The 25843-nt window shown below is 39.6% G+C and overlaps 1 protein-coding gene across 4 annotated transcripts; it reads left to right on the top strand.

Moving 5' to 3' along the window:
• Window positions 1-20: 20 nt before the first annotated feature.
• Window positions 21-25401, top strand: CNOT7 (CCR4-NOT transcription complex subunit 7). 4 transcript variants are annotated; one of them, XM_063309702.1, is made up of 7 exons: window positions 21-44; window positions 2552-2751; window positions 3233-3426; window positions 7578-7739; window positions 13357-13501; window positions 16881-16991; window positions 23582-25401. In XM_063309702.1, exons 2-7 carry the CDS (start codon window positions 2635-2637, stop codon window positions 23708-23710), a joined length of 858 nt encoding a protein of 285 aa, XP_063165772.1. In that variant the 5' UTR covers window positions 21-44; window positions 2552-2634; the 3' UTR covers window positions 23711-25401. The 4 variants fall into 4 exon arrangements, with proteins under 4 accessions (XP_063165772.1, XP_063165771.1, XP_063165774.1 ...); XM_063309701.1 differs by lacking the exon at window positions 21-44 and adding an exon at window positions 83-202; XM_063309703.1 differs by lacking the exon at window positions 21-44 and adding an exon at window positions 674-693.
• Window positions 25402-25843: the final 442 nt, after the last annotated feature.

Genomic DNA, 25843 nt, shown 5'->3' with positions numbered 1-25843 from the left:
AGGAGCGGGAGGGGGAAGTGAGCGAGAGAACCGAGGGTTGAAAGGTTAGGAGCACGGCGCGCGCTGATGATGTAATGGCTTTGTGCGCTGGGAGGCTGGGGGAAGCCGCGCGAGTGGTTTTCCGCGCTTTCTCGCTCCCCCTCGCTGCGTCGGGACTCCCTCTGCCGCCGGGTCCCCGCTCGACCCCCTGTCTTCCTCTCGCGTGAGTAACCGCTCCTCCTTCCGTTAGGAAGGGGCGCGAGGAGCGGCGGCGGCGTTTCTGGGGCGGGGGAGGCGCAGGTGGTCGGGAGAGAGAGTAAATTGGAAGCGCGCACGCGCGGTCCCGTGACAAACTTTTCTTTCCATAAAGTGGGGTGGGATGGGCAGGAGAGCGCGAGCCTAGGTTTGCGCTGGGGGGGCGACGGTCCTCTCTCCCACCTTTGCTTTACCTTCATCCTCTGCGGGCCAAGCCGTCCGCCCTTCCTTCCTTCCTTCGAGACGGCGAAGCTAGAGTTGTATCTTGTCTCACCTTGAGGAGGTCTTCCTATGGCAACTTCTGCTGCTGCTTTTTCTGAAGTTTTCTTCCCGCCCCCCCCCCCCCCCCCCAATAAAAAATGGTGCCGGAAGGTGTAAGAGTTCGGTGCCATTGAGTATTCGTCAATTCCTGGTCATTGCATGGACGTATCTTCGTTATTATCTTTAGAAATAACAAAGGTACAATAAGTCTGCGTTCATGTACATAGAAGTGGGTGTATAAATATGCATTCTTCTGCCTAAGCCAGCATCCCCCAAAGTGGTCAATATCGGCCCCCAAGGGTCGATGGGACTATCCAAGGTTAAGGTTGTTGTTATTATTTGTAGTACTATTAGTTAAAGCAGTATGGAGATTGATGACAATCTGAAACTTCATGAATGGATCAATGAGCTGAAGAGATTGGGGACCCCTGGCCTAAGCTGTGCCATGGCGCTGAAGCATAAATAGCAAAATGAGGCTGCTGGATTTTTATCTTTTTTTAGTGAAAGGATGAGAATAGAAGGGAAGGTATTGAACAGAACAACTAAAACGATCATCTCTATATTTCACTGTTGGATTTGGTCAAGAAATGCTTTATCAAACCTTCCCCAACCATCTGTCTTCCAGATTATTTCTTCTTATCTGCAGCCATTGGCTGTGAGGTAGCCTAACATCTGCAGGGTAGAAGGTTAGGAGTGGGTGGTTAATTCATCCATTAAATAACATATAATTAATCTTAAAAACTCTTTGTAGCTGCAATGAATAACTAGGTTCCTCCTGTCACCATATGGCACTGGTGACATATCAACAATGATACAATTGCATCTGATGAGATTGTTATAGGCTTACGTAAGTAACATGCATAAATGTTTATGAAATTTTCAAGGGCTTAATGTTTTCTGTGGCTAAACTCTGAAGCAGACCAAGGAAGTTCAATTTTCCTAGGAAAGGTTAGACCTTCATCTTTGTTTAATGCTTTGGGAATTGTTAATCTGTTCCATGCCTTAACAGGGATAGCAATCTGGTGCTCTCCAGATGATCTGTACTACAGCTTCCATATTTCCCAGCAAGCAGTGTCAGAGGGCAAGAATTTTAAGGTCCAAATCAGTTGGTGAATACTGAGTTGCCAATTGCTATAAACATTTAGGGGAGGTTATGTTCTAGAACTGTATTGTTTCTGCTTCAGATTATTATTTGCACAATAACATTTCTGATGGGGAGCACTGTTTAAATATGCAGAACAATATTTTAAGTTCTTAATCTTTCACAACAACAACAACAAACTACTTTGTCTCCTAGATCACAGGGGCCTGGGTTTTTTCCTCAGCTTTTTCAGTACAGTTATATGCTGTTAAATGATCTTGTGACCTGCTTGTGTGATCATTATTGCCTTTTCCAGTTTCTCTTTCTTTCATCCACTCACAAAATAGAAATTTTGAACCACTCTCCTTCTGTGAGTGCAGGTTGCAGAAATTTGTGAGAGGAGAAGAAAATACATGCACACAATCTTTGCTTTTATAATTTTCTTCAGGCACACCCCGGAAATGAGCATACGTTTGGCAGCAGGATATAGAGCTCTTATTTTTATATTAATTACCTACTTGTCTCTTGATCAATTGACATTATTGGTATCATCCTTGCTGGTTTATCTGCCACATTCTCTGTATGTGAATAACTTTGAGTTTTACTAATAGTTACACTTTTATTCCATTATGCAGTCTGTTAAGAATTGTAACATAGATCTATGCATCCTATTAAGTTTTATTGAGCTCAGTGGAAGCTATTTCCTAAAGAAGTTCCTAATATATAGGGTTGCAAGCTAGCTGGATATTCATCTACCAATTAAATAATAGGTGGTTAGTTCTTCATCTGACACCTCTTTTTGACTTGTGAAGATTTGCAAATCAGTTCATCTTAGTTGGCAGAATTATGTAAGCTAATTTATATATATTTCTCTTTCTCTTTCTCTCTTTCTATATATACATTTCTCATAGTCGAGATAGTTGAATCTTGTTTCTGTTTATAAATTCATAAAAATTATTTTTCGCCTTGTTTTAGGTATAAAATTTAAACCTGTTTTATGAAACTGACTTTTCATCAAGTATACCTTTTTGATGCCTGGTATCTGAAACCTCCTAATTATGCCAGCAGCCACAGTAGATCACAGCCAAAGAATTTGTGAAGTGTGGGCTTGTAACCTGGATGAAGAGATGAAGAAAATTCGTCAGGTTATACGGAAGTTTAACTATGTTGCCATGGTAAGATGTTGGGAATATCTGTGATCTTTATTTACACAGGCAGTGTAAATGATTTGTAAAAGGAAGATGTAAAGGAAATAATGCAGATTTTCAAGAATAACAAAGGACTTCCATTACTGATTTCATTGGAAACAAGTTCAAAATAATTAGTAAAAGTTAGCTCCAAATAAGGGCATACACTTATATTGTCTTTACAGTGTAGTTCCTAGTTCTGTTTGCTTAAATCTCATGGTATGTTAATAAAACAAACTAATATTGAATAATTAGTTTAATAAATTAACTAATATGAACCTCTTTGCACTCATCCTTGGGGGTACCAGTAGTGTCTGAGTTAACTATAAAACAGTAGTTGTGTTCCATGTTTAGACTTCTATATCAAGGAAAGTATTCAGAACATTTGAAGTGTCTAACTATGAAGAATGATGACTTTTATTGCTCTTCTAATAGTTTCCATTTTGCCTTTCACATTTATGCTTTTCAGGACACAGAATTTCCTGGTGTAGTTGCACGACCTATTGGAGAATTCAGAAGCAATGCAGACTATCAGTACCAGCTACTCCGCTGTAATGTAGATTTACTTAAAATAATCCAGTTAGGGTTGACGTTCATGAATGAGCAAGGTGAATACCCTCCAGGAACTTCAACATGGCAATTTAATTTTAAATTTAATTTAACGTAAGTTCTGGAACTTGATTGTGTGTCTTTAAGTGTGTAGAGAATTTTAAAATTGAATAATTTAGTTATTTTTCCCGCTGTTTTCCCATTAAGTGCAGGAAGTGTAGTAAAGGCTGCTTATGTAAATTAAACTTGTTCAAGTTCTTAAATCTCATACAATTTTCGATCTCAGATTTGTCATCAATATTATTTTAAAAACCTCTGTTGGAAGCATAGTTGAGGGTTAAATCTTTTGTGTACATGCTTGAACTTTAAACTGATGTCATTTACTGGGTTTTATTAAGTATGAATGTAAGAATGCCCACATATGGAGGCTTTGCCATCCACTAGCCTCATTGCCAGGGCAGTCTCTGGAATAGTGTTGAGTGCCATAGGCTGAGGTCAGAGGGAAATCAGCCAAAGTTGGGGTCTTTGCCCATGGTTAGCTGACTTCCTCCTTAAATTACAAAAGTTTGTATAGGTAGTCCTCAGCTTAAGACTGTTCGTTCAGTTACTGTTCGAAGTTACAACAGTGCTGAAGAAATGGACTTATAACTGGTCTCTGAAGTTACGGCCGTTGCAGCACCCCTGCAGTCACATGATCAAAATTTGGGTGCTTGGCAGCCCACTTGCACTTACAACCACAGGGGTGCTTCAACTCCCCCCACCCATCTATCTCCCCTCCATTTCTGCTTTTTTGGCCTGCCTGCACCCTGCCTTGCAGGGTGGCAAGCAACCCCAGAACCACATGGGTTGCTAGAAGCCCCTGAGCCACAGCACAAAGCCGCCCCAGCCCTGTTCCAACCTCAGTTGCCCTTGCCACCCTGCACTCCGAGATCCCTGCTGCCCTGTGCTCCGTCGCCCCAGCTGACCTTCATTGTCTTCTTGCTCCTGCTGCTGACAAGGCGTGCGTGGCCTGGCCCTTCATGCCAAGAAGCTCCTTTGTGCCGGGCTGCCTGGGCTTCCCTCTGTGGCTCTGGGGCTTTGCAGGAAGAAGGAGAAAGCCTCATGAACAGGCAGCAGCTTCCAACGTGAGCTTCAGTGCATGCGCTGGAAGTGCCCCTGAAGAATCTGTGGGCACTTCCAGCATGCTCTGAAGGTCAGCTGGGGTGGTAGAGCTCAGGGTGTCGGGGTCTCAGAATGCAGGGTGGCGAGGGCAGCTGGGACTGGGATGGGGCGGCTGAGGCTTCCAGGGTCAGCTTTGTGCCTTCACGTTGCACTGTGGCTCAGGGGCTTCTTGCAACCCCAGAGCCATGGTGTGCCAAGAATCCTCTGAGCTGCAGCATGGCAAGCAGCCACAGCTGCGTGGTTCTAGAGCTGCTTGCTGCCTTGCAAGGCAGAGTGCACGACCAAAAGGGCAGGTAGGGGGATATAAGCAGGTGCAGGGAATTGGAGGCAGTTCCTTATCTTAGTGAGGCTCAGGGCTGGGAGGGACCAAGTCTAGATTGGCTTGGATTTGGGTGAGTCCTCTGCTAATGTCCAGTGGAATTCACTTAAAGGTGGCAATGGGGATTGCCGGGATTGCTGTTGCTAATGATGTGGTCATGTGACGTTGCGCTTTACAACCACATCACTTAGTAATGGAAATTCCAGTCCCAATTGTGGTCATAAGTCGACTACCTGTATTCTCCTGTCTTTTATTCTTTATAAGATTCTCTGGATCCACTTAATGGGTGCAGGAGTTTCCAGGAAGGAGGAGGCAGTAGGAAAAGTTCACTTCGTAACTTAATTTGTGCATCTCTGGATGAAGTTATTGATATTGGCAGAATTTAGTTTAAATTTAGCTTATTCATTTACAATGTATGTAGACCTCCCTAATTGTGAGAATCTGGATGATGTCCAAGAAGATAGTGAAAACAAAAACAATAGATTAAAATATAGTAAATATCTATCCCGGGGGTGGTGGATATACAGTCAATTATGGCCAAAGCATGATAGAACTACCCAATACGCTTTCTTCTCTGAGCTAACAAGGTGGCGTATGATATATTCTAGTGCTATGTCATGAAAGGCTTAGTAGTTGATCACTAGCACTTTGAATTGAACCCAGAAGCTTATTAGTAACTAGTCCAGCTTAAAAAGTGGATTCCCCACCAGCAGTCTGGTTGCTGTATTCTGGTCAATTGTGGCTTTTAGGTCACCACCAAAGGCTATCCTATAAAAGGTGCATTGCAGCAGTCCAACTGTAGTGATCAAGGCCTGAGTTCCATCATCAGACCCTCCTGGTCAACATACATTGCAAGTGGAGCACCAGGTGAAGTTGGACAAATATTCCCCTGCCTGTGGTCTCTGCCTGCTGTTTAAGCAGAAATTGCAAGTCCAGCCCCCCCTCCCCCCATCATGAACCAACTCCTTTAGGGGGAATATAATCCTATATAGAGTAGTTATTGTGAGTGATGATACTGAATCACCATGATGTTTTGTTGGTCAAGAGGAATCTTCCATAGGATTTAATATGACCTTGTTTTGCCCCATTCAGGCCATGAAAGCTTCCAGGCAGTTCAGGCTTTCTATGTCACCTTGGCTTAGCCTGGGTGCCATGCTGATGACAGCTCACCCTGAACTGACAGATGACCTCCCCTAGCACTTCATATATTGTTAAGTAACATAGGTAAGAGCACCGAGCTCTATGGCGCCTCACGCTGGAGCAACTAGGGGTCTGAATGCTACTCTCTCATGATTATAAAGTAGAAGTGTTCACTCATAGGAGTGAAAAAGCTGTAAAACGATGCCTCCAGCTCCAAGCCCTTGTAGGCTGTCCAGAAAGATACCATGGGTAATGATATTAAATGCTACTGAGAGGGGTGCAGTCCTTTATCTAAGTCCTAACAAAGATCATTGACCAGAGTGATCAGTGCTGTTTCCATCCCATGACCAGTCCTGAATCCCAGGAATCCAAATAATCCATTACATATAGGATCCCCAGTAAGTAGTTTTTCAAAAACCTTCCCTAAAAGAGCAGGTTGGAGGCTGGGAGAAAGTTGTTAAGAATAGTGAGGACTTCTTTAGGAGAGGGCACACTACTGCCTCCTTCAAGGCAGATGACATTATCTCCTCCCTAAAGAATCACTGACATATCACAGATCTAGCTCTGGACTTTACCTATCTGGCATCTAACCTAGAGTGGATATGAGTGACTTTATCTGCCAAGAAAGCCACAAATTCATCCAGTGTACAGGCACTTTGTCCCACCCATCTTTTTGCAAAGAGGCTCAGAGTAACTCTTAAGAGGGCTACTAGTCAGGAGCCTGGCAATGCGATGTGAAGAAAAATGGATTCTTATTGATTCTGTGCAGGTTTGAATGTGAACTCTTATCAGTGCTCAATCATATCCTCTTCTGGCTTTCCATCACTCACTCTAAGTTTCTTTTCTATAGCTTCATTTCCCTCATCTCTTTAGTCAATCAGGGAGTTACTTGTGATTTTTAATTAGGCAAAGGCCTCAAAGGAACAAACTCATCCAACACTCCAGCTGTCTCCATGTTATGGTGAACAACAGGCTGTGATGAAAATGCCTGCCAAATTGTCCTAAGAGTCCTGCTGCCCTTACAGAGGTCTGGGTCATCTGTGATGCAGTTTGATGAGGAAATGGTCTGACCAGAGTAAGGACAGATGTTGGCGTTCTCCATATCTTACCTGCTTCAAAGTAAAGATCAGGTCAAGCATGTGCTCACCTATATTTGTTAGGGATATGATTACTTGCAACAAGCCCACAGTCTCCATGGAGGCCATGAAATACTAATGAGCAGAGATCTCTATTACTGATTAAAACACTTTCATGATGAGATAATGCAAGTTCTGGCTAGAGCAGTGTTATATTCAAAATCCAAATCTGTTTCCTGATGATTTTTGTGGTAAATAGCTGGTAGGAAGTCAGAATGGCTGGTTTGCAGTCATATTGACAGTGTCGTGTAGGAAGGAATTTTCTGTAATGAATAGCATGTTTCTAGTAAGTAACACAATATGTCCTGGTTATCAGTTTTCTTACCTGGGAGTGATACTCAGTGAACTCTGCTTCTCAGTATATATGTGTTAGATTAAGCAGTAGATGCTAATTAGCAAAACTCGTTTACATGGATGATTTATTGGCAATAATATGGTCTTTGTGCTGGTAAATATTTTTTTGACAACTCTATTAACAAAGTGACTTTTTCTAATAATGCTTCTTCTAGAGAGGACATGTATGCCCAGGATTCTATAGAGCTATTAACAACATCTGGAATCCAGTTCAAAAAACATGAGGAGGAAGGAATTGAGACTCAGTACTTCGCTGAACTTCTTATGACTTCGGGTGTTGTGCTCTGTGAAGGAGTCAAGTGGCTTTCATTTCATAGGTAACCGCAGCATACAGAATTATTGCTTGCCTACTTGATTTCCTTAAGTTTTTATGAAACCTTAAGACAAAATAATTATCTCTGCTTATTAAGCTGAAGTATTAGGCTGGATGAGTTGTAGATCATTCTGTAAAGACTTTGCTGCTTTAAACTTATCTCTCCAGTTTACGCTTTGGCTCCAGTGGAAACAAATAATCTGTATCTTAACTTGAGGTACTAAAGTGTCAGTCATGTAGAGAGGGAGCACTGTATTTTTCTATTTTGCTTTGACAGTTTCCCAGGTCAGAGGAAGGAACAGCCACATATATCTGCCCTTTGTGTACGGTTAGCAGGTAAATGGAAACTGGAATTAGTTGATTAACATCGTTGGAAAGTCCAAATTCAGTACAGCTCTGAAGACTCTTTGATAATGCTGGTAGGGAAAATATGAACCTTTTATCTTAATTGTAATGCCAAATATTGGAAAATTAAACTTTGCTGCATGAACTATTTTCTTGCCTGGTTCCAAGATACTAGTTCTTTTGCTTTTTTCCGCCTCCTAGCCCCCCAAATAGAGGCATGGTCCATTAAAGAAAATGGTTGAAACTGATGATTGAATCATCTGATTTGAAGCTTAGATAACAGTGTAAGCATACACTCAAGATGTGAGTCTCTGAGAAGAATCTTGTGCTGAATCTTGTGAGACCTACTTCACAATTTTTAACTTTAAAAGAAGGGATATTTGTTTGCTTCATTTATAAGTGTTAATTATCACATTAGTTGGGTTGTTGAATGGAAACTTCTTACTGAAGGTTGGTTTTGGCAGGTATAAATATTGAAAAGTTTTCTGGAAAAGATATTAGCAAAGGTAATTACCTTAAAATGAATCATCTTGTTCAAGATAGTGTAGATGGGCATAACCTTTCAAGCCATTCTGATACACAGGTTTGAACATTTCAGGAATCCAGGTGCTTTGAAATGAAAATGGTTTGTAGCAAATGTTCTTAGCTGGTAGTGCCCAACGTGCGTATCAACTTGTCTTTAATACAGTACTCCAGTGAGGGAAGAGTGCTTCAGCACCATTAGTTGACATCATTCCTGTGCTCCAACAGTTGAGTTTAAATTCTGCTTTGAATAATTAGAAGGAATTAGACTAGATTTTAAAACGTTGATCATTTAGCTGTTGATGGATAAATATTAATAATGTGTGGGGTTCAAATACTGCTAGAGTAATGGTAGAAAATGTATGACAATTTTAAAGCACTTAAAATTACAGTACTTATTTTCTAGCTTGTTCCAATTTCTGTCTTACTGAAAAATGGATGTGTTTTTATTGCTTTCATATAAAACCTTGATGGTAGAAAGTAGTAGCTTATGTAGCTATTATCACCACCATTAGTATTGTGTGAAAAATTGTGTTTTAGATGGAGATGATTTGTTGTGAATGAGGTTCATTTATTGTGCTTATTTTGAAAGGCAACATGGTTAGGTGAAACTAACAAGCCAGAAATGAAAAATGTTTTACACTTTGGGAGCTAGATATAATGAGCTGGGTGTCCATACAACAAATACAGTGGTGAGGAAAAAATTATGAACCTTTAGAACTCTCTAATCCTACAGTATTGTGACCTATAATGTGATTTCAACTTCATCTAAGTTCTGGAGAATTTTTGTTTGAATTAAACAGTGTACTTTGTCATCTCTTTATTGAACACATTGAGCCAATACTTGCTCCCTTTGTTGGAAAAAATACGTAGAGCTTTAGATTTAGTAACTTCAGCAGTTTCCAAAACCAAATGTTTCAGAAGTCTGTGGCAGTGGTGGCAAAACGTCCCCTCCTGGCCATATTCCTCTTCACTTCACAAAAATGGGGGGTGACCAACAGGTTCTCCCATGATGGAGGTAGTAGATTGATACTAGTTGGAGAAGGCAATACTGCATGAACCCTGGTTCCAAGTTATATAGGTCTTTATAGGTCAAAAACCAATGTGTTTGAATTGCATCCAGAAGTCTGTTAGACACCAGTGCAGGGCCATGCATCAAAGTTATGTGCCCTGGTGAACCATACCAGTTAGTAAGTGGTGTGCTACATTCTGCAGTTTTCAAGTGGTCTCAAAGGCAGCTCCATGTAGTAGCACTACTTCATCAGAGTTCACAGGCCAAACCCAGAGGTATCAAATAACGTGTTCTTACCCAGAAGCAAAAAAGGTCTGGTGAATATCCACATGCATAAATTTCAGTGTTGTGGCTTAGTATGGATGTTTTATTTAGATATATTTCATTTGTTTTAATCGGCAAAGTTTGGATAATCAGGCATCTGGAAAGGGACTTTACCTTGTCCCAATACTTAAAGACTCTTAACTATGATACTTGTTTTAATAGGTTGAATGCTAGTCTCTAGATGAAGGAAGGATATGGGGTATATTTTGGTACTCCCAAAATGGTTTGTAAAAATTAATTTTGAAAAATAAAAATAAATTATGTGATGGAGAAAGACCCCATAACTCAGCCCAATAAAGGAAGAAAAAGGGTGTGGGAGGGTAGCTTCATTTTGAGGATATGTAATGCTAGGGGAATTTGATGACTACTAGTAATATGCCCCTGTTTCTGTAGTCCACTTCATTGTCATTCTGTTTTAATTTGGAGGGTACAGTAATGGGCAAACCAGCTGCCTGATGTTGTAAATAGGAGGCCTGGCTAGTGATAAGTTACTTGGTCAGTGGGGAAGATACCCACACTTCAGTAATGTCTAGGAAAGTTATGCCCAGAGACTATAACTTTTGATTTTTCCAAAAGTTATAGTTATTAATTACCATTAGTAATTAGTTGTCAGAGTTTTTTTTGAGAATATTGGTCTGAAGAAGACAACAGCCTGTTTGTTTGTTTGTTTTTAATTGTATGGCATAGTAGTTTCATGTTCATGCTGCTTTTTCTTGCTGGGAAATCCTTATGAAGTCCAGCAGCCATGGACAAGTCACGTTGCCCAGGGTGCACCACGAGGGTGCTAGTCTACATTGCACCAAGTTGGGCTGAGAGAAAGTGACTGGCTCAAGGTCACCCAGCTGGCTTTCATGCCTAAGGTGGGACTAGAACTCACAGACTCCTGGTTTCTAACCCAGAACCTTAACCACTAGACCAGACTGGCTCTCTACAACAGCCTGTGTAAACCAGTTCGTGTGCTGGAGACCAAGATCAGGTAATCTGCATAGGGTAGAAAGGATAGTCAGCTTTCTGTCACCAGTTTTACCTGAAAAAGGTTCCACCCTTCAAGATCAACACAAGATCATTTTTAAAAGGATTGAATAAAAATGGAGTTAAGACACAGCCCTGTTGGATGCCCCTTATATTTGCGGTGATAGTATCAGTCAGATGGCCGGTTAGGGAAAACTCATATTTGGGCATTTGCGTATAATTTTTCTTTTTTGTCATCCCTTCAAGGTAAGCCAGATCAGGAAAGACACTCTACAGAAAAAACTGTACTTTGAGATAGGCTGTAGTAACAGAATCTTGCAAGTGTGATTGTGCTTTTCCTCGCCTCCCTCTTATACCTCACTGAGTCTCTTCTTATACCCCTTCTCAGGACTTAAGGAATACTTCTCTTTGTTTATGTACTGGTTTTTGAATGCTTGCTTCAAGGTCGTCGCCCTGGCTCTACGTTATTAAAGCCAGCAATCTGCTATTGTTTAGAGCTCTCAATTTGAGCCATAACTTATTTCACTCAGTAGAATCAAAAGCTGAACAAAAGTCCATGAATGCCACTTACAGTTTCTTCTTTGACATACTTATTTATTAAATGGGACAATACGAAACAGTGATCTAAGGTAGAATAACTGGGTTAAAACTCAGCCTGTTCCTCAACAAGAACATTGTTAACAATCCATTCTTCCAGTTTGTGCAAGAGACACTTGTCATAGAGCTAGGTTATGAGGTCAGTGAGACTAATTGGCTGGAGAGTTCCAGTTACCTTTCTGAAAGATTGGAATAACAATGTTTAAATTCCAGCCTTTGGGGAGGTGGTCTGTGAAACTGATATGCTTGAGGATCTTAACTTAGCTAGGATCTCACCATTTTGCATTATCTTTAAGTAAGTCCCTAGGAAGGTAATCTTTACCCAGAGCTTTGTTGGAGGGCAAGCCTTTATCAGTGGTTAGACTTTTTTCTTGTGACTAGAGGCTATGGTTCTATATCATCAAGCTCTAAGATTGGATTGGTATTAGTCCAGTCATGTAAGGGAGCATGTAAGGAGTGCAAATATTGCTCCCACTTTGTCTAGGAGACCCTTCTATCTGGTGGGTGAGTGGGATTTGTCTACATATAAGCTACTATTTACTAATCTCCAGAAAGTCAATGTGTCCTTAGAGTTTGGAGCAACTTTATGCCAGAGCAATCTCTGGTGTAATGATTTCTTCTTCATTAAGGTTTTTTAGCTCTGATATGCTGACTAATTTGTATCTTTTTATATTAGAGTAAATAGTTCCACATTCTGTATCAAAGCAGAGATTGCTGACCTGAGGGTTACTCAATTTGCTGGAATTTTGAGTCAGTCTTGGTTTCAAGCATCCTGCTATTTGGAGATGGAGGCAGATAAGGAACAAAAATAGGTTTATTTTACATTGCTGGTTGCAGTCAAGCTTCTAAATATTGTCTTAGTGATTTTTCACATGCAGATTATTTAAACCAATTTTATAAGATTAACTACAGAAGTTAATGTAAGCATTATTAAGAACCATTAAATATACAGTACAGTACTTATTTTAACAATAGTAAAGTCCTTAAAACAGATATGTCAGAGCAAATGCATTTTGCAAGCTGTATTGATTACTATCAATTCCAGATGACTACATTTTAAAATCTTGTCTAGGCAGCACAATTTGAGTCCTTTTTAAGGATGTGTATGGAGATCTGTTGACTTTTCATGAGTAGCAAGAAATATACTGTATTATCTTTGCGTACTATATATAGCTGCTTTTAAAAAAATCACGTTTTTTCTGTAAAAGCCTTACCCACTTTTTGTCAGATTAAATGGAAACAATCGTCTGGTGGAAATATACTTTATTATGTCAAGTCTTTTTCTACATTTGTGACTTTGCTGTGAAACACATTTACAAATACTTTATTATGAAATGTTACTTAAAACAATTGATATACAGTACATTGACTTAAAATAGATTTTTGACAGTTATCATGAATCTGGGTGGATGACTCCACATTATGTAGAAAAAATTATGCATGAGATGTATTTACTGAGAAACTTATAGTTTGTAAACCTGATTTGGAGGGCAAGTAGAAATTATGTTTTGTCAATTTGGAGATAATGATAAATCAAGATTTTCTGTAAACCCAAGTTTTTTGTGTACTAGAAGAGGAGTTAATGCATAGATTTGGAGTTCCTTCCAGGCTCATGCAACATTTAAGCACCAGAGTTTTCTATAGCTTTAGAATTATATTCAAAACAATCCATAATGTACACAAAATTCTTATTATGAAATAGTATGTTGCCATGATTCTAATGGTACAAGGTATGTGTATGAAGAGAAAGCATATAGAAAATGGTTGTTAAATTTCTGTAAAAGATCTTCTGGAATGTTTGCCTTTCTAATCTTAAGTATGTTTATTTCTATGTATGATTACTTTGCAGTGGCTATGACTTTGGATATCTGATCAAGATCTTGACAAATTCCAATTTGCCAGAAGAAGAGCTAGACTTCTTTGAAATACTGAGACTGTTTTTCCCTGTTATTTATGATGTGAAGTACCTAATGAAGAGTTGCAAAAATCTCAAGGTAATTCCTGATGCTTTATTTAGATTTTTTTATAGAGGAAGAATGCACAAGTTAATTTTGTCTGCTTTACTTAATGGACAACTGTAAATAGTTACAGTTGGAACTTGTTCTTACAGAGAAAACCATGCAAAGGGAACTTCTTGAAAAAGAGATGCCCATGAGAAGGATACTAATCTATCCTAGGAATTTTTTTATAAAAGTAATAGTTATGTGGATCCAACAACTAAGCCATAGATTTTGTACATTGAGAAAGAAATAATAGAGCCAGTTTCTGGTCTATAAACATACAGAACCCTGCATTCAGACTGGTGAGACACCCTTGATTGAGTAATGATCATAACAATCTCATAGTAACCTCTATGTGTGGTAACTGAAAAATGGGAAACATACTATGTGCTAGTGTTTTCTTTTACCCACAGCAGCAACTGGTGCTACATCTTGAAATCAAGATTCATCAATAGTTAATGTTGCTCTGTCTTTGGATGATAGAAGTGGTGACTTTGTATACTGAGTTGTCTCCTTCGTTTTTGATGGTTGAAATAGGGAGGTGGCTGTATCTTAAGTTTGAAATCAGTCCACCCAGCAGTTGTAAGGAAGCATCAGTGTGAAGGTTTTGATGCAGCGAGGAGGTCTCACTTCTGCCCTTGCATTCTGCTAGATAGCAGCAGAGGAGAATAAAAAGCTGTGGCTGAGTAGCACTGGTGACAAAGAGTTGAGAAAAGATGGAAATAGCAGTTGTGAGGTCCAACAGAAACTAGTCACGCAGCAGTCTTTTCACATGGAAGTTTCTTTCAATGCTCTTTTATCAATTGAGTTTCGTTTCTTTAGCAATCCAGTGCAACTGAGCAAGCATATAGTTTATCAAGCTGTCAGTTAACAGTGTATGATCAGAGGCATTGCACATATTAAGACACAGAGGACAGATTTAATCCCAAATCCTTCACCTGTTTCTCTGCACAGAAGTCAGGCTACTAACTGGCTTGTTCCGTTAGCCTGGCATTTGGAGATACATACTAGAATGAAGGCCAAATAGCCAAGTGGATTATGATTGCTGCCATGGTATTAACAAACAAGGAAAGAAAAGACCTGCATGTAGACTGCTATTGAAGTGACTTGAGGCAAAGGCTGGTTTAATATTATCAAAAGACTCAACATGGTTTTTGTAAGCAAAATAGCTGGGGATAAATTGGCTTTTGACTATGATGTGGTTAAATCCTGGTTTAAGAATAACTGGTCACCTGTGATAATATTGCTGAGCCAGATGTGAAAATGGTTATTCAGTGATCCTATAGTAAAGTCATATATTGTTTGGAGATAGTGGATATTACTATCTTTTTAAAAGAATGTAGGTACTGAAGATCTTCAGTAAGGCAGAACATAGGGGGTAGGTTCATAAAGCAGCCTTGTCTATTTCATGAAATTGTCATTAGGGAAGAAGGTGAGTAGGCAGATCAGAGTATTAGCATTTCTGCTTTTTTACACTTTGAATGTCACCTGACATTTTGACTTCCATGTTTATTCTTATTAGAGATGCTGAAAGATAGTGTTTTAAATATACTTTTATAATGGATGCTGGGAATCTTCCTGTATTAACAAGTGGAAACTTGTAAATACATAAAACTGCATCTTCAAATTATCTTTCTTTTTAATGAACATTTTGGTCTAGTTTCTTCCTGCAAAATAAATTAATATGGTACTTGGCTATCAAGTGACTTCATTATGGCCTGTCACCTTTTAAATTGCTTGTGAAAATTGTGGATCAGGTAACTTGAGGCAATTCAGTTGCAGGGGAGAAAATGCAAATTATTAACAAGCTAGAGCAAATGCTAAATTTTGTTTAGATTTTATTTTCTTAGTTTTATGTCCTGCCTTTTATAAGAAGTTCAGGATGGCATTCATAGCCTCTTCATTCATTTTTTCCCACAACTTTGAGCAAGTCACTCTCTCCCAGCCTGAAGTCATCCAGTGAACTTCTGTGCTGAGGGTGGATGGGTACCTGGATCTTCCCAGTGCCTTAACCACTCCACCACACTGGTTCCAGATTCTTATAATTCTATCCCCACTTCAACCCACCACACACATCAGGGCTTTGAAGATTCTTCCCCTCTGCCCCACCAGTCCTGCTTTATATAGGGCTAGAAGGTTTAAGCGTAGAAGGTTTAAGCAGAAGTCTTGCCCAGTGTTTTCATTTAAAGCTCATACTGGCTAGATTTGAACTTTTATAATAAGCTATAAGTTGTAAAGGAAAAAGGCTCTGAGGAAAGTTTATTTGGGTTAACTTTATTATGCATATACTATGACAGTCATACAACACTAAGACTAGACTGTCATAGTCTAGTCTAGTATATGTGTAATATGGTTAACCCGGGTAAACTTTCCTCAGTGTAAGGCATTAATTCTATTTCTCTATTCATCAGATTATTTGAGCTTCAATTTAATTAGGGGCCCTGGTTTTTTTGAAAGGAATTTGTCTGAATGAGTGTATTCCGTTGCTGATCGTTGGAAACAGACAGCACAATATAGGGCACCATTACTTGCTCCTTCCAAGTGGGAAACATGCAAGTGCTCTATAATCATGCATACTCACAGCAGTCAGCACTCCATACCCAAAATATTAAGTGCAGCTCTTGGTCATTATGAAGTTGCGCACCCTTGTACTAAAGCAATTGTGCATATTTTTTGCATTTGATTTTTTTCATCTCCTATCCTGATGAACAGCTCTAGGCAAAGTGGGAAGATGGGTGGGATTTTGGTTTGAAAATTCTGATTGATAATGGTAAAGCAGATTAGTCAGTCATTTACAAAGGGCACGATACAGTCATGCCTTTATTAAGGACACAGGTGATCTCAGCCAGTTTTGATAGTGAAAAATAATAAATTGGTGGTAGTTGTATGGGGGGTGGTTATTATAGCACTGCTCTCTTCTGATTATTGCAAAGAAGTGATGGGAAAGATTAAAATTAAGAAAAGTTTTAATTAACACACAATTTTGATTCTGTTATGGGCTTTTATAACACCTTGAAGATACTGTGTTCAGTTTGTGGAGGACAAATATGCTGCCTTTTTCTTATGGTTCTGAAATGCATATTAGACAGAACAGACATACAGCCTGATGACACTGAAGGGAAAGGAGACAGATAACAGAAATGAGATTGTTGCCCTTTCCTGGTGGAAGGGCTTGAACAAGAGTTCTGAAGACCTTTGCTGTCATTATTTGCCACAGTGTTAAAGAATGTGTGACTTCAACTAAGACTATGATTGGAACTAAAAGTGTAGCTCTTCAAATTGTGTGCTCATATGGTTGAATGGTGAAAAGTAATGTTATTATCTTATGTCATATATTCAACTCTTCTAATTGTACTGCAATCTTCCTTTTCAGGGTGGATTACAAGAAGTTGCTGAGCAATTAGAGTTGGAGAGGATAGGTCCACAGCATCAGGCAGGATCTGATTCTCTACTAACAGGCATGGCCTTCTTCAAAATGAGAGAGGTAGGTGTGTGTATATTTCTTTTTGTATGATAATGTTGAATGAAACTGATTAGTTACAGGTAATCCTCATTGAATGACCAGTTGTTCAGTGACTGTTCAAAGTTGCAATAGTGCTGAAGAAAGGGACTTATGATGGGTCCTTATAATTGTAGCTGTTGCAGTGGTCACATGATCGCAATTTGGGTGCTTGGCAACTGCTCACAATTATGGCATTGCAGCGTCCCATGGCCACATGATCACCATTTGTGACCTTCACTGCCGGCTTCCAACAAGTAAAGTCAATGGGGAAGCTGGCTGGAGGTTGCAAAAGGTGGTCACAAGGCCACGGGATCTGCAATCATAAGATTTGCCTTATGACGGCAACTAGGACTGCTGCACCTGCTGTTGTAAGTCGGTGCAGTCACATGATGTTGCGATTTACAACCGTGTTGCTTAGCGATGGTGTTGCTGGTCCCAATTACCATCGTTAAGCAAGGACTACCTGTATTTTAATTTCACTGACTGTTGCAACTGGTGGAAGTAACTTGACAATAGATTTCTTAAATTGTAAAGTATTTCCTTCAACAGTAGTAGGAACAAAGTCAAGTTTTTTTCCAGAAATCTGATTGTAGCTTCCCTTCCTTCCCATATCCCAGTAAATGTGATGCAAGATAGGTAGGTAGGTAGGTAGATAGATAGATAGATATCAACATGCCTTCTTAAAGATTGTTTGCACATAGAAGTTTATGAAAAGTATGTGAGATTAACATTTGGTGCCATTTTGGAACTGGGCCATATTCAGAACAGCATGGGCCATATCCTTTTCTGGAAGATTTGGTTCTGTAGAACTCCTGGATTAGCCAGATTATGTGTCGCAGAACAAAAATTGAATGTTCCCTTTCTGGAGCAATAAATTCTGCACACCTCTATGATGTTTTTTAATTGTGATGCTGGAGAAAATAGTTGAGAATATCTTGGATCACAAGATGGACAACTAATTCAGGATTAGATGGTGTGAAGCAGATTGTTCATTGGAAGACTAATAAGAAAGCTGAAGCTTAAATATTTTCGATACATAATGTGAAGACAAGAATCATTGGAGAAGATCCTGATGCTTGGAATATCCGAAGGCAATTGAAAAAGAGACTATCAGAAGACAAGATGACTCATTACTATCACTGATGACACAAACAGGAACAGGAGTTACAAGAACTCAAAGAAGCTGTTATTGACATTGAGATAATTATTAACATTTTTATGTGGCAAGCTATATTGCTTTGATTTTGTCTTTTCTTTCTGTAGGGTGCAGAAGTTAACTATAGGAAGCATTTATGCATTTAATGAAAATACATTTACCGTGTTTCCAGCACTTTTTGCCCCTTTTTTGCTTTAAGGCTCTAATTGTTTCCTCAGATTATTGTGAAGGGGTGAGGGTGGAAAGAACCAAGCTGAAGTGGATCTTTTTAGTAAAGAGGTCTGATGACTTTGGTTCCTTTCCAATCTACCTAATGTTTCATAAATAATTGGGTGAAATTACTAATTTTGAGAAGTTTGGGAGCTCTTGTGGAATTTTCTTCCTGAAGAAAGTCTAAGAGAAATTTGGATGGCTAGCAGTGATTTGCTAAATTTTGTTACTTCAGAAGAAGGAACAGTATGTATGTACAACTCTATTTCCTTATTTAAAAATCGGGTGCTGTAAATCAGCAATAAGATTACCAGCTCTTCATTCTTCCAATATGATCAATTACTTCAGTAATTCTGTGAAAGGCAAAATATTTGTGTCTTTTCCTAGCAGGGTGATGCTGTGATGGGAAATGTTCACAGCGTGAAGAGTAGTGGTACCAAGGACATGAATGACCATGATGTACAGTATTTCTGAACCTTTTTGGATATGATAGTGTTCCTGAGAGGAAAGCTGTTTTACTTCATTCATTTGGTCACAAGTTCCTTCTTTTCAAAACATTTACAAAAAGCTACAGTTGAAGTTTTATGGAGGTCTGGGTGGAAATGTCAGTAGTACCCAGATGACGTGGAGCTTGAACATTGTTTGATCCCAGCTTGGCAATGGATGTGATAAAGTGGTACCTGGAATTAGAGATCATGGGATGAATGTTGTTTATTCATTCAGTCGCTTCCGACTCTTCGTGACTTCATGGACCAGCCCACGCCAGAGCTTCCTGTCGGTCGTCAACACCCCCAGCTCCCCCATGGACGAGTCCGTCACCTCTAGAATATCATCCATCCACCTTGCCCTTGGTCAGCCCCTCTTCCTTTTGCCCTCCACTCTTCCTAGCATCAGCATCTTCTTCAGGGTGTCCTGTCTTCTCATTGTGTGGCCAAAGTATTTCAGTTTTGCCCTGAATATCATTCCCTCAAGTGAGCAGTCTGGCTTTATTTCCTGGAGGATGGACTGGTTTGATCTTCTTGCAGTCCAAGGCACTCTCAGAATTTTCCTCCAACACCACAGTTCCAAAGCATCGATCTTCCTTCTCTCAGCCTTCCTTATAGTCCAGCTCTCGCAGCCATGTTACTACAGGGAACACCATTGCTTTAACAATGCAGACCTTTGTTGTCAGTGTGATTTCTCTGCTCTTAACTATTTTATCGAGATTTGTCATTGCTCTTCTCCCAAGGATTAAGCGTCTTCTGATTTCCTGACTGCAGTCAGCATCTGCAGTAATCTTTGCACCTAGGAATACAAAGTCTTTCACTGCTTCTACATGTTCTCCCTCTATTTGCCAGTTATCAATCAAGCTGGTTGCCATAATCTTGGTTTTTTTGAGGTTTAGCTGCAAGCCAGCTTTTGCACTTTCTTCTTTCACCTTCATCATAAGGCTCCTCAGTTCCTCTTCGCTTTCAGCCATCAGAGTGGTATCATCTGCATATCTGAGATTGTTAATGTTTCTTCCAGCAATTTTAATTCCAGCCTTGGATTCCTCAAGCCCAGCATGTCGCATGATGTGTTCTGCGCACAAGTTGAATAGGTAGGGTAAGAGTATACAGCCCTGCCGTACTCCTTTCCCAATCTTAAACCAGTCCGTTGTTCCGTGGTCTGTTCTTACTGTTGCTACTTGGTCGTTATAGAGATTCTTCAGGAGGCAGACAAGATGACTTGGTATCCCCATACCGCTAAGAACTTGCCACAATTTGTTATGGTCCACACAGTCAAAGGCTTTAGAATAGTCAATAAAACAGAAATAGATGTTTTTCTTAAACTCCCTGGCTTTTTCCATTATCCAGCGGATATTGGCAATTTGGTCCCTAGTTCCTCTGCCTTTTCTAAACCCAGCTTGTACATCTGGCAATTCTCGCTCCATGAATTGCTGAAGTCTACCTTGCAGGACCTTGAGCATTACCTTACTGGCATGTGAAATGAGTGCCACTGTTCGATAGTTTGAACATTCTTTAGTGTTTCCCTTTTTTGGTATGGGGATGTAAGTTGATTTTTTCCAATCTGATGGCCATTCCTGTGTTTTCCAAATTTGCTGGCATATAGCATGCATTACCTTGACAGCATCATCTCGCAAGAATTTGAACAGTTCAGCTGGGATGCCGTCGTCTCCTGCTGCCTTGTTATTAGCAATACTTCTTAAGGCCCATTCAACCTCACTCTTCAGGATGTCTGGCTCTAGCTCACTGACCACACCGTCAAAGCTATCCCCGATATTGTTATCCTTCCTATACAGATCTTCCGTATATTCTTGCCACCTTTTCTTGATCTCTTCTTCTTCTGTTAGGTCCTTGCCATCTTTGTTTTTGATCATACCCATTTTTGCCTGGAATTTACCTCCAATGTTTCTAATTGTCTGGAAGAGGTCTCTTGTCCTTCCTATTCTGTTGTCTTCTTCCACTTCCACGCATTGCTTGTTTAAAAATAATTCCTTATCTCTTCTGGCTAACCTCTGGAATTTTGCATTGAATTGGGCATATCTCCCCCTATCACTGTTGCCTTTTGCTTTCCTTCTTTCTTGGGCTACTTCTAGTGTCTCAGCAGACAGCCACTTTGCCTTCTTGGTTTTCTCTTTCTTTGGGATGTATTTTGTTGCCGCCTCCTGAACAATGTTGCGAACCTCTGTCCAGAGTTCTTCCGGGACCCTATCTACTAAGTCCAGTCCCTTAAATCGATTCTTTACCTCCACTGCATATTCCTGAGGGATATTAGTGAGCTCATATCTAGCTGATCTGTGGGTCTTCCCTAATCTCTTTAGTCTGATCCTAAATTGTGCACGAAGAAGTTTGTGATCAGAACTACTGTCAGCTCCAGGTCTTGTTTTTACTGACTGTATAGATGACCGCCACCTTTGGCTGCAAAGGATGTAATCAATCTGATTTCGGTGTTGTCCATCTGGTGAAGTCCATGTATAAAGCCGTCTCTTAGGTTGTTGGAAGAGAATGTTTGTTATGCAGAGTGAGTTGTCTTGGCAAAATTCTATCAGCCTATGTCCTGCTTCATTTTGTTCTCCCAGGCCATGCTTACCTGTAATTCCAGGTGTCATTTGACTGCCCACCTTAGCATTCCAGTCTCCCGTGATGAAAATAACATCTCTTTTAGGCGTGTTGTCCAGTAGGTGCTGCAGATCCTCATAGAACTGCTCTACTTCAGCTTCTTCAGCATCTGTGGTTGGGGCGTATATTTGGATCACTGTGATGTTAGATGGCTTGCCCTGAATTCGAATTGAGATCATTCTATCGTTTTTTGGGTTGTATCCAAGCACTGCTTTAGCCACTTTACTATTAATTATGAAGGCTACTCCATTTCTTCTGTGGTCCTCTTGTCCACAGTAGTAGATCTGGTGGTCATTTGATGTGAAGTGGCCCATTCCAGTCCATTTCAGTTCACTGACGCCCAGAATGTCTATCTTTAATCTTGACATCTCACCAATAACCACAACCAATTTGCCCTGGCTCATAGATCTTACATTCCAGGTTCCAATGGCGTGTTGATCCTTAGAACATCGGATTCGCCGTTCACCACCAGCACCGTCGGCCGCTAACCGTCCTTTCAGCTTTGAGCTAGCTGCGTCATCACGTCTGGGGCTAGTTGAACTCATCCTCTGTTCCTCCCCAGTAGCACTTTGACCATCTTCCGACCTGGGGGTCTCATCTTCCGATGGTATACCGACATATCTCTGGTTGTACTGATCCATTTAGTTTTCATGGCAAGAATACTGGGGTGGGTTGCCATTACCTTCCCCAGGGATCGCATTTAGTCTGACCTCTCTGTCATGACCTTCCCGTCTTGGGTGGCCCTTCACGGTTTAGCTCATGGCATCAGTGAGGTGCTCAAGCCCCAGCTCCACGACACAGTAACGATCCTTTGCTGAAGATGGGATGAATAGGGTTTAAAAAATTGAAAATTAATCCAGAGCTACTATTGGTCAAAAGCACTGGCATCTAGATGAGGGGTGTGTTAACCTACTCTGGAGGAGGTTGATTGTACCTTTTAGTAATAGGTATGTCTTTTGAGAGGTACTCCTTGACCAATTGCTATTGAATAAATAGGAGATGACATTTGTTAGGAATGCCTTTGATCAATTCTAGGTAATGTGCCTGGTTTGTCTAGATAAGAGGACTTGGCTTCAGTCATCCATTCTTCATTTACTTCAGTTTGGATTATTGCAAGTTCCCCTGGCTGGGAAATCCTGAAAGTTGCAGTGTGAATGCTATTTTGGGGGAGAGTGGGTTATAATGCATTCAGTGTTGAGATGACCTTGAAGACTGCCTGAAAATTGCTCTAGAATGTGATGGCCACCATTCTGTCTGGCACTGAAAGGTTAAAGTAAATTAGGTCATACTGAATCCATATTTGCTTCCAAGGTCAATTCAAAGCGCTGCTTCTAAACTATAAAGCCTTAATGGCTTAGTATTAAATTAGAAATCACACTGTTTCATAGTATATTTGAGAATTAAAACTAATGACAAAGAGAGCTCTGAGCAATTGGGCAAATGAGCATGAGAAGTAGGGACTATTCTGAGATAGTGCCATAATTTTTCAGTGCTCTCTCAGTTGAAACTAAGTTCTTTCATAGAAACCAGTGACACTTTATTTTAACAAGCTTTTCATGCCTACTTTTCTTTTGATGGCTCTAATTTGTAAGATATTTTACTCTTTTTTTTGTGCTGTTTTTGGTTTTGTGTTCACCTAGATGGCAGTACAAGTTTGATTGATATGGAAAAGCCAGGCAATTGATAACCTCATTAGTAGCTGAATGAGAAAATATCTCAGTGCTGTTGGCTAGACTGGGAAGATTTTTTTAAAAAATCTTGAAAGAAAGTAATGGCAAGCAATTTCTGTATTGTTGCCAAGAAAACCATATGGATGTGACCTTGAAATCTGAAGCTTGACTCTTCTCTTGTTTTTTGTTTCATTTGCATATTGTTACTGTTGTTAAGACCTGTAACAATACATTTGCATTGATTTATGTGACAATTTGATGGTTATGGCCTATTCTTTTCTGGATACTCTTACAGAAATATTAACTATGGGAGATATATTTTATTTAAGTTTTATATTTGATCTGAAAAAATGAGAATTTTTTTTCATACAGATACTTTGAGTAATAGCCTCCAAAAATAGGTGAATAATAATTTGTCCTTTAAATTTACTTTAGATGTTCTTTGAAGATCACATTGATGATGCCAAATACTGTGGTCACTTGTATGGTCTTGGTTCTGGTTCATCTTACGTACAGAATGGAACAGGAAATGCATATGAAGAAGAAGCCAACAAACAATCATGACATGAAATGAGAAGGCACTTTTTCTAAGCTCCACCTGCTTGTACATAGGTTTTATCTCTGGTTGAATTCCTTGGACAATAAGGCGTTCTTTTCCTCTTTATCAGCACATTTTTCTCTTGCCTTTGTATGTACTAAACCTGACTGTTCCTATTCCAGTCCTTTGACCTTGATGTGTAGACATTTCTGGGTTAAATGTAGCCATGTACCTTGCCCATCTGTACATAAGCACATATAGGAACAGTGTGGCAGAAAGAAGAGGAAAGCTAAAATGATAATGACATTTCTAGTAAACTTTAATTGGCCTTAGTATTGGTTTGTTATTATCCCTGTCCTTTCCCCTCAAACTGGGCAAGCACTGATTGTAATCAATTTCCCCATTTGATGTTAATCCTTTCCAGTGTACAGGAGTTTTAGCTATTCATAATTGTGGACCATCACATTTGCACTTTAGAAGAGTGACTCTGAGTCAGATCCTCTGTTTTATATGAAGTTCTGGATATTCTTCCCTGACTTAGAAAAAGTGTTCATCTGTCAGTATAGCAACTTAATGCTTGCTTCTTCCAGGTCTTGAATACTTTGAACAAAGCCATACTCATTGCATAATCTCTCTTCAAAGTTACAGGTATCTTAGCAGCCACTGTTATATATAACTGGTGTTTCATCTTCCAAATGTTCCCACCAACTCTCTGATGGAAGCAACTAGGTGGAATCACAGGAAATCTCTCTTGAGTATACTTTGCTGAATTGAGTGTCTCTTTCAGGGGGTCTAAATTGTGCTGGGTGGTTTTCTATGAGGTGTGATTAGGAAACCTTTCTTGTAGATTCTCCTGGGTTTAAAACAAGCTTTATTGCAACCTTCAGGTTTATTGGACTATAACTTCTAAAATGCATGGAATATCTGGAAGTTGACAGCCAAATATTTAAAGGGCACCACCGTGGGGTGGGGTGGGGGGCTGCTTTGCAGCCTTCTGGAAAGGGTGTGTCCTTTTTTGCTTTTGTGTCTGAAAGGAATAATTGAAAGATGGAAAACTGCAGTTAAAATAACAGATGTAAATTGTAGATCCATTTCCTTATTCCTGCTCCAGCACGTTATGGCCTAAAAATACTTTTCTATTTTAAAATATTAATTTATTGTCTACATAAATGGATGAACACAATATAAGGATGAGATCCAAAGATAAATAGGAAGGTATGTCCTTTTTTGGAGCTGCAACACAAGACATTTGTTGTAAAACAACAAATTTATTTGTACCTAATAAAGTTACCTAAGGCTTGTAAGGCTACTTTATTTTTTGAGTCTATCTTAGCAGTATATTTTATAGGTGTTTTATTAAAGGACCATAAAGTACTTTCCTGACCATGTAGAGCAGGCTCATAAAAAGCGATTGTGAAGGAAGACTTTTATTGGTATTGAATAGCTAAATCCTATCCTGAAATGATGGAGTGCTGGTGGCAGCATTTGGTGTGTCATCTACACTGAAAATCAATGGGAGTAGATCTTAAACAATGTACAGCAAATTGATATATCTACCATGTACTTTAATCTGTTTTCTTTTTTCCTCATGAAGTTACAATAATGTAACTGGGTGGTCCTTTTTCTTTTTAAGAAAAATTGCAAAGACATTTGCATAAGAGGGTATTTGTTTTTAAAGCTTTTGTAAATAAAGGCTTCAATAATGTTTTCTTACATATTTAGAGACTTGTGGTTTTGATTTGAAACCCTACTGGCGTGTCTGTGTACCTCGCTAGTCTCTTGCATCTTTCTCACCTTAATCCAGTGTGGTTTCTCATTCATACATTGGCTGCTCCAAGCACCATCACTATAGTTGCTTTAGCGTGGTCAAAATGTGGTTGAATATAGCAAGAACAAACCTGTATTTTCCATGCTTGTTAAGAAGTGACTATACTCTGTTTGCAGCTCATCAGTGAAGTGGAAAGGACCTAAAGGTCCAGTATTTCTTCAGTCCGATGTGATTTCTCATTCGGTAGCAATAACCTGCCTTCCTGAGATGCTTAATAGAATTTATGCAGTTGAGCAAATAAGTGAGGATTTAATATGCCATCAGAGATTTTTGAAGATTAAATATTTTTGTTCATGTAACTTTTTGGCACCTACAGACCCTAAAATATTTG

The sequence above is a fragment of the Candoia aspera genome, chromosome 8 (assembly GCF_035149785.1).
Source record: "Candoia aspera isolate rCanAsp1 chromosome 8, rCanAsp1.hap2, whole genome shotgun sequence".
Lineage (NCBI taxonomy): Eukaryota > Metazoa > Chordata > Lepidosauria > Squamata > Boidae > Candoia > Candoia aspera.
This window is presented reverse-complemented; position numbering and strand designations above follow the sequence as displayed.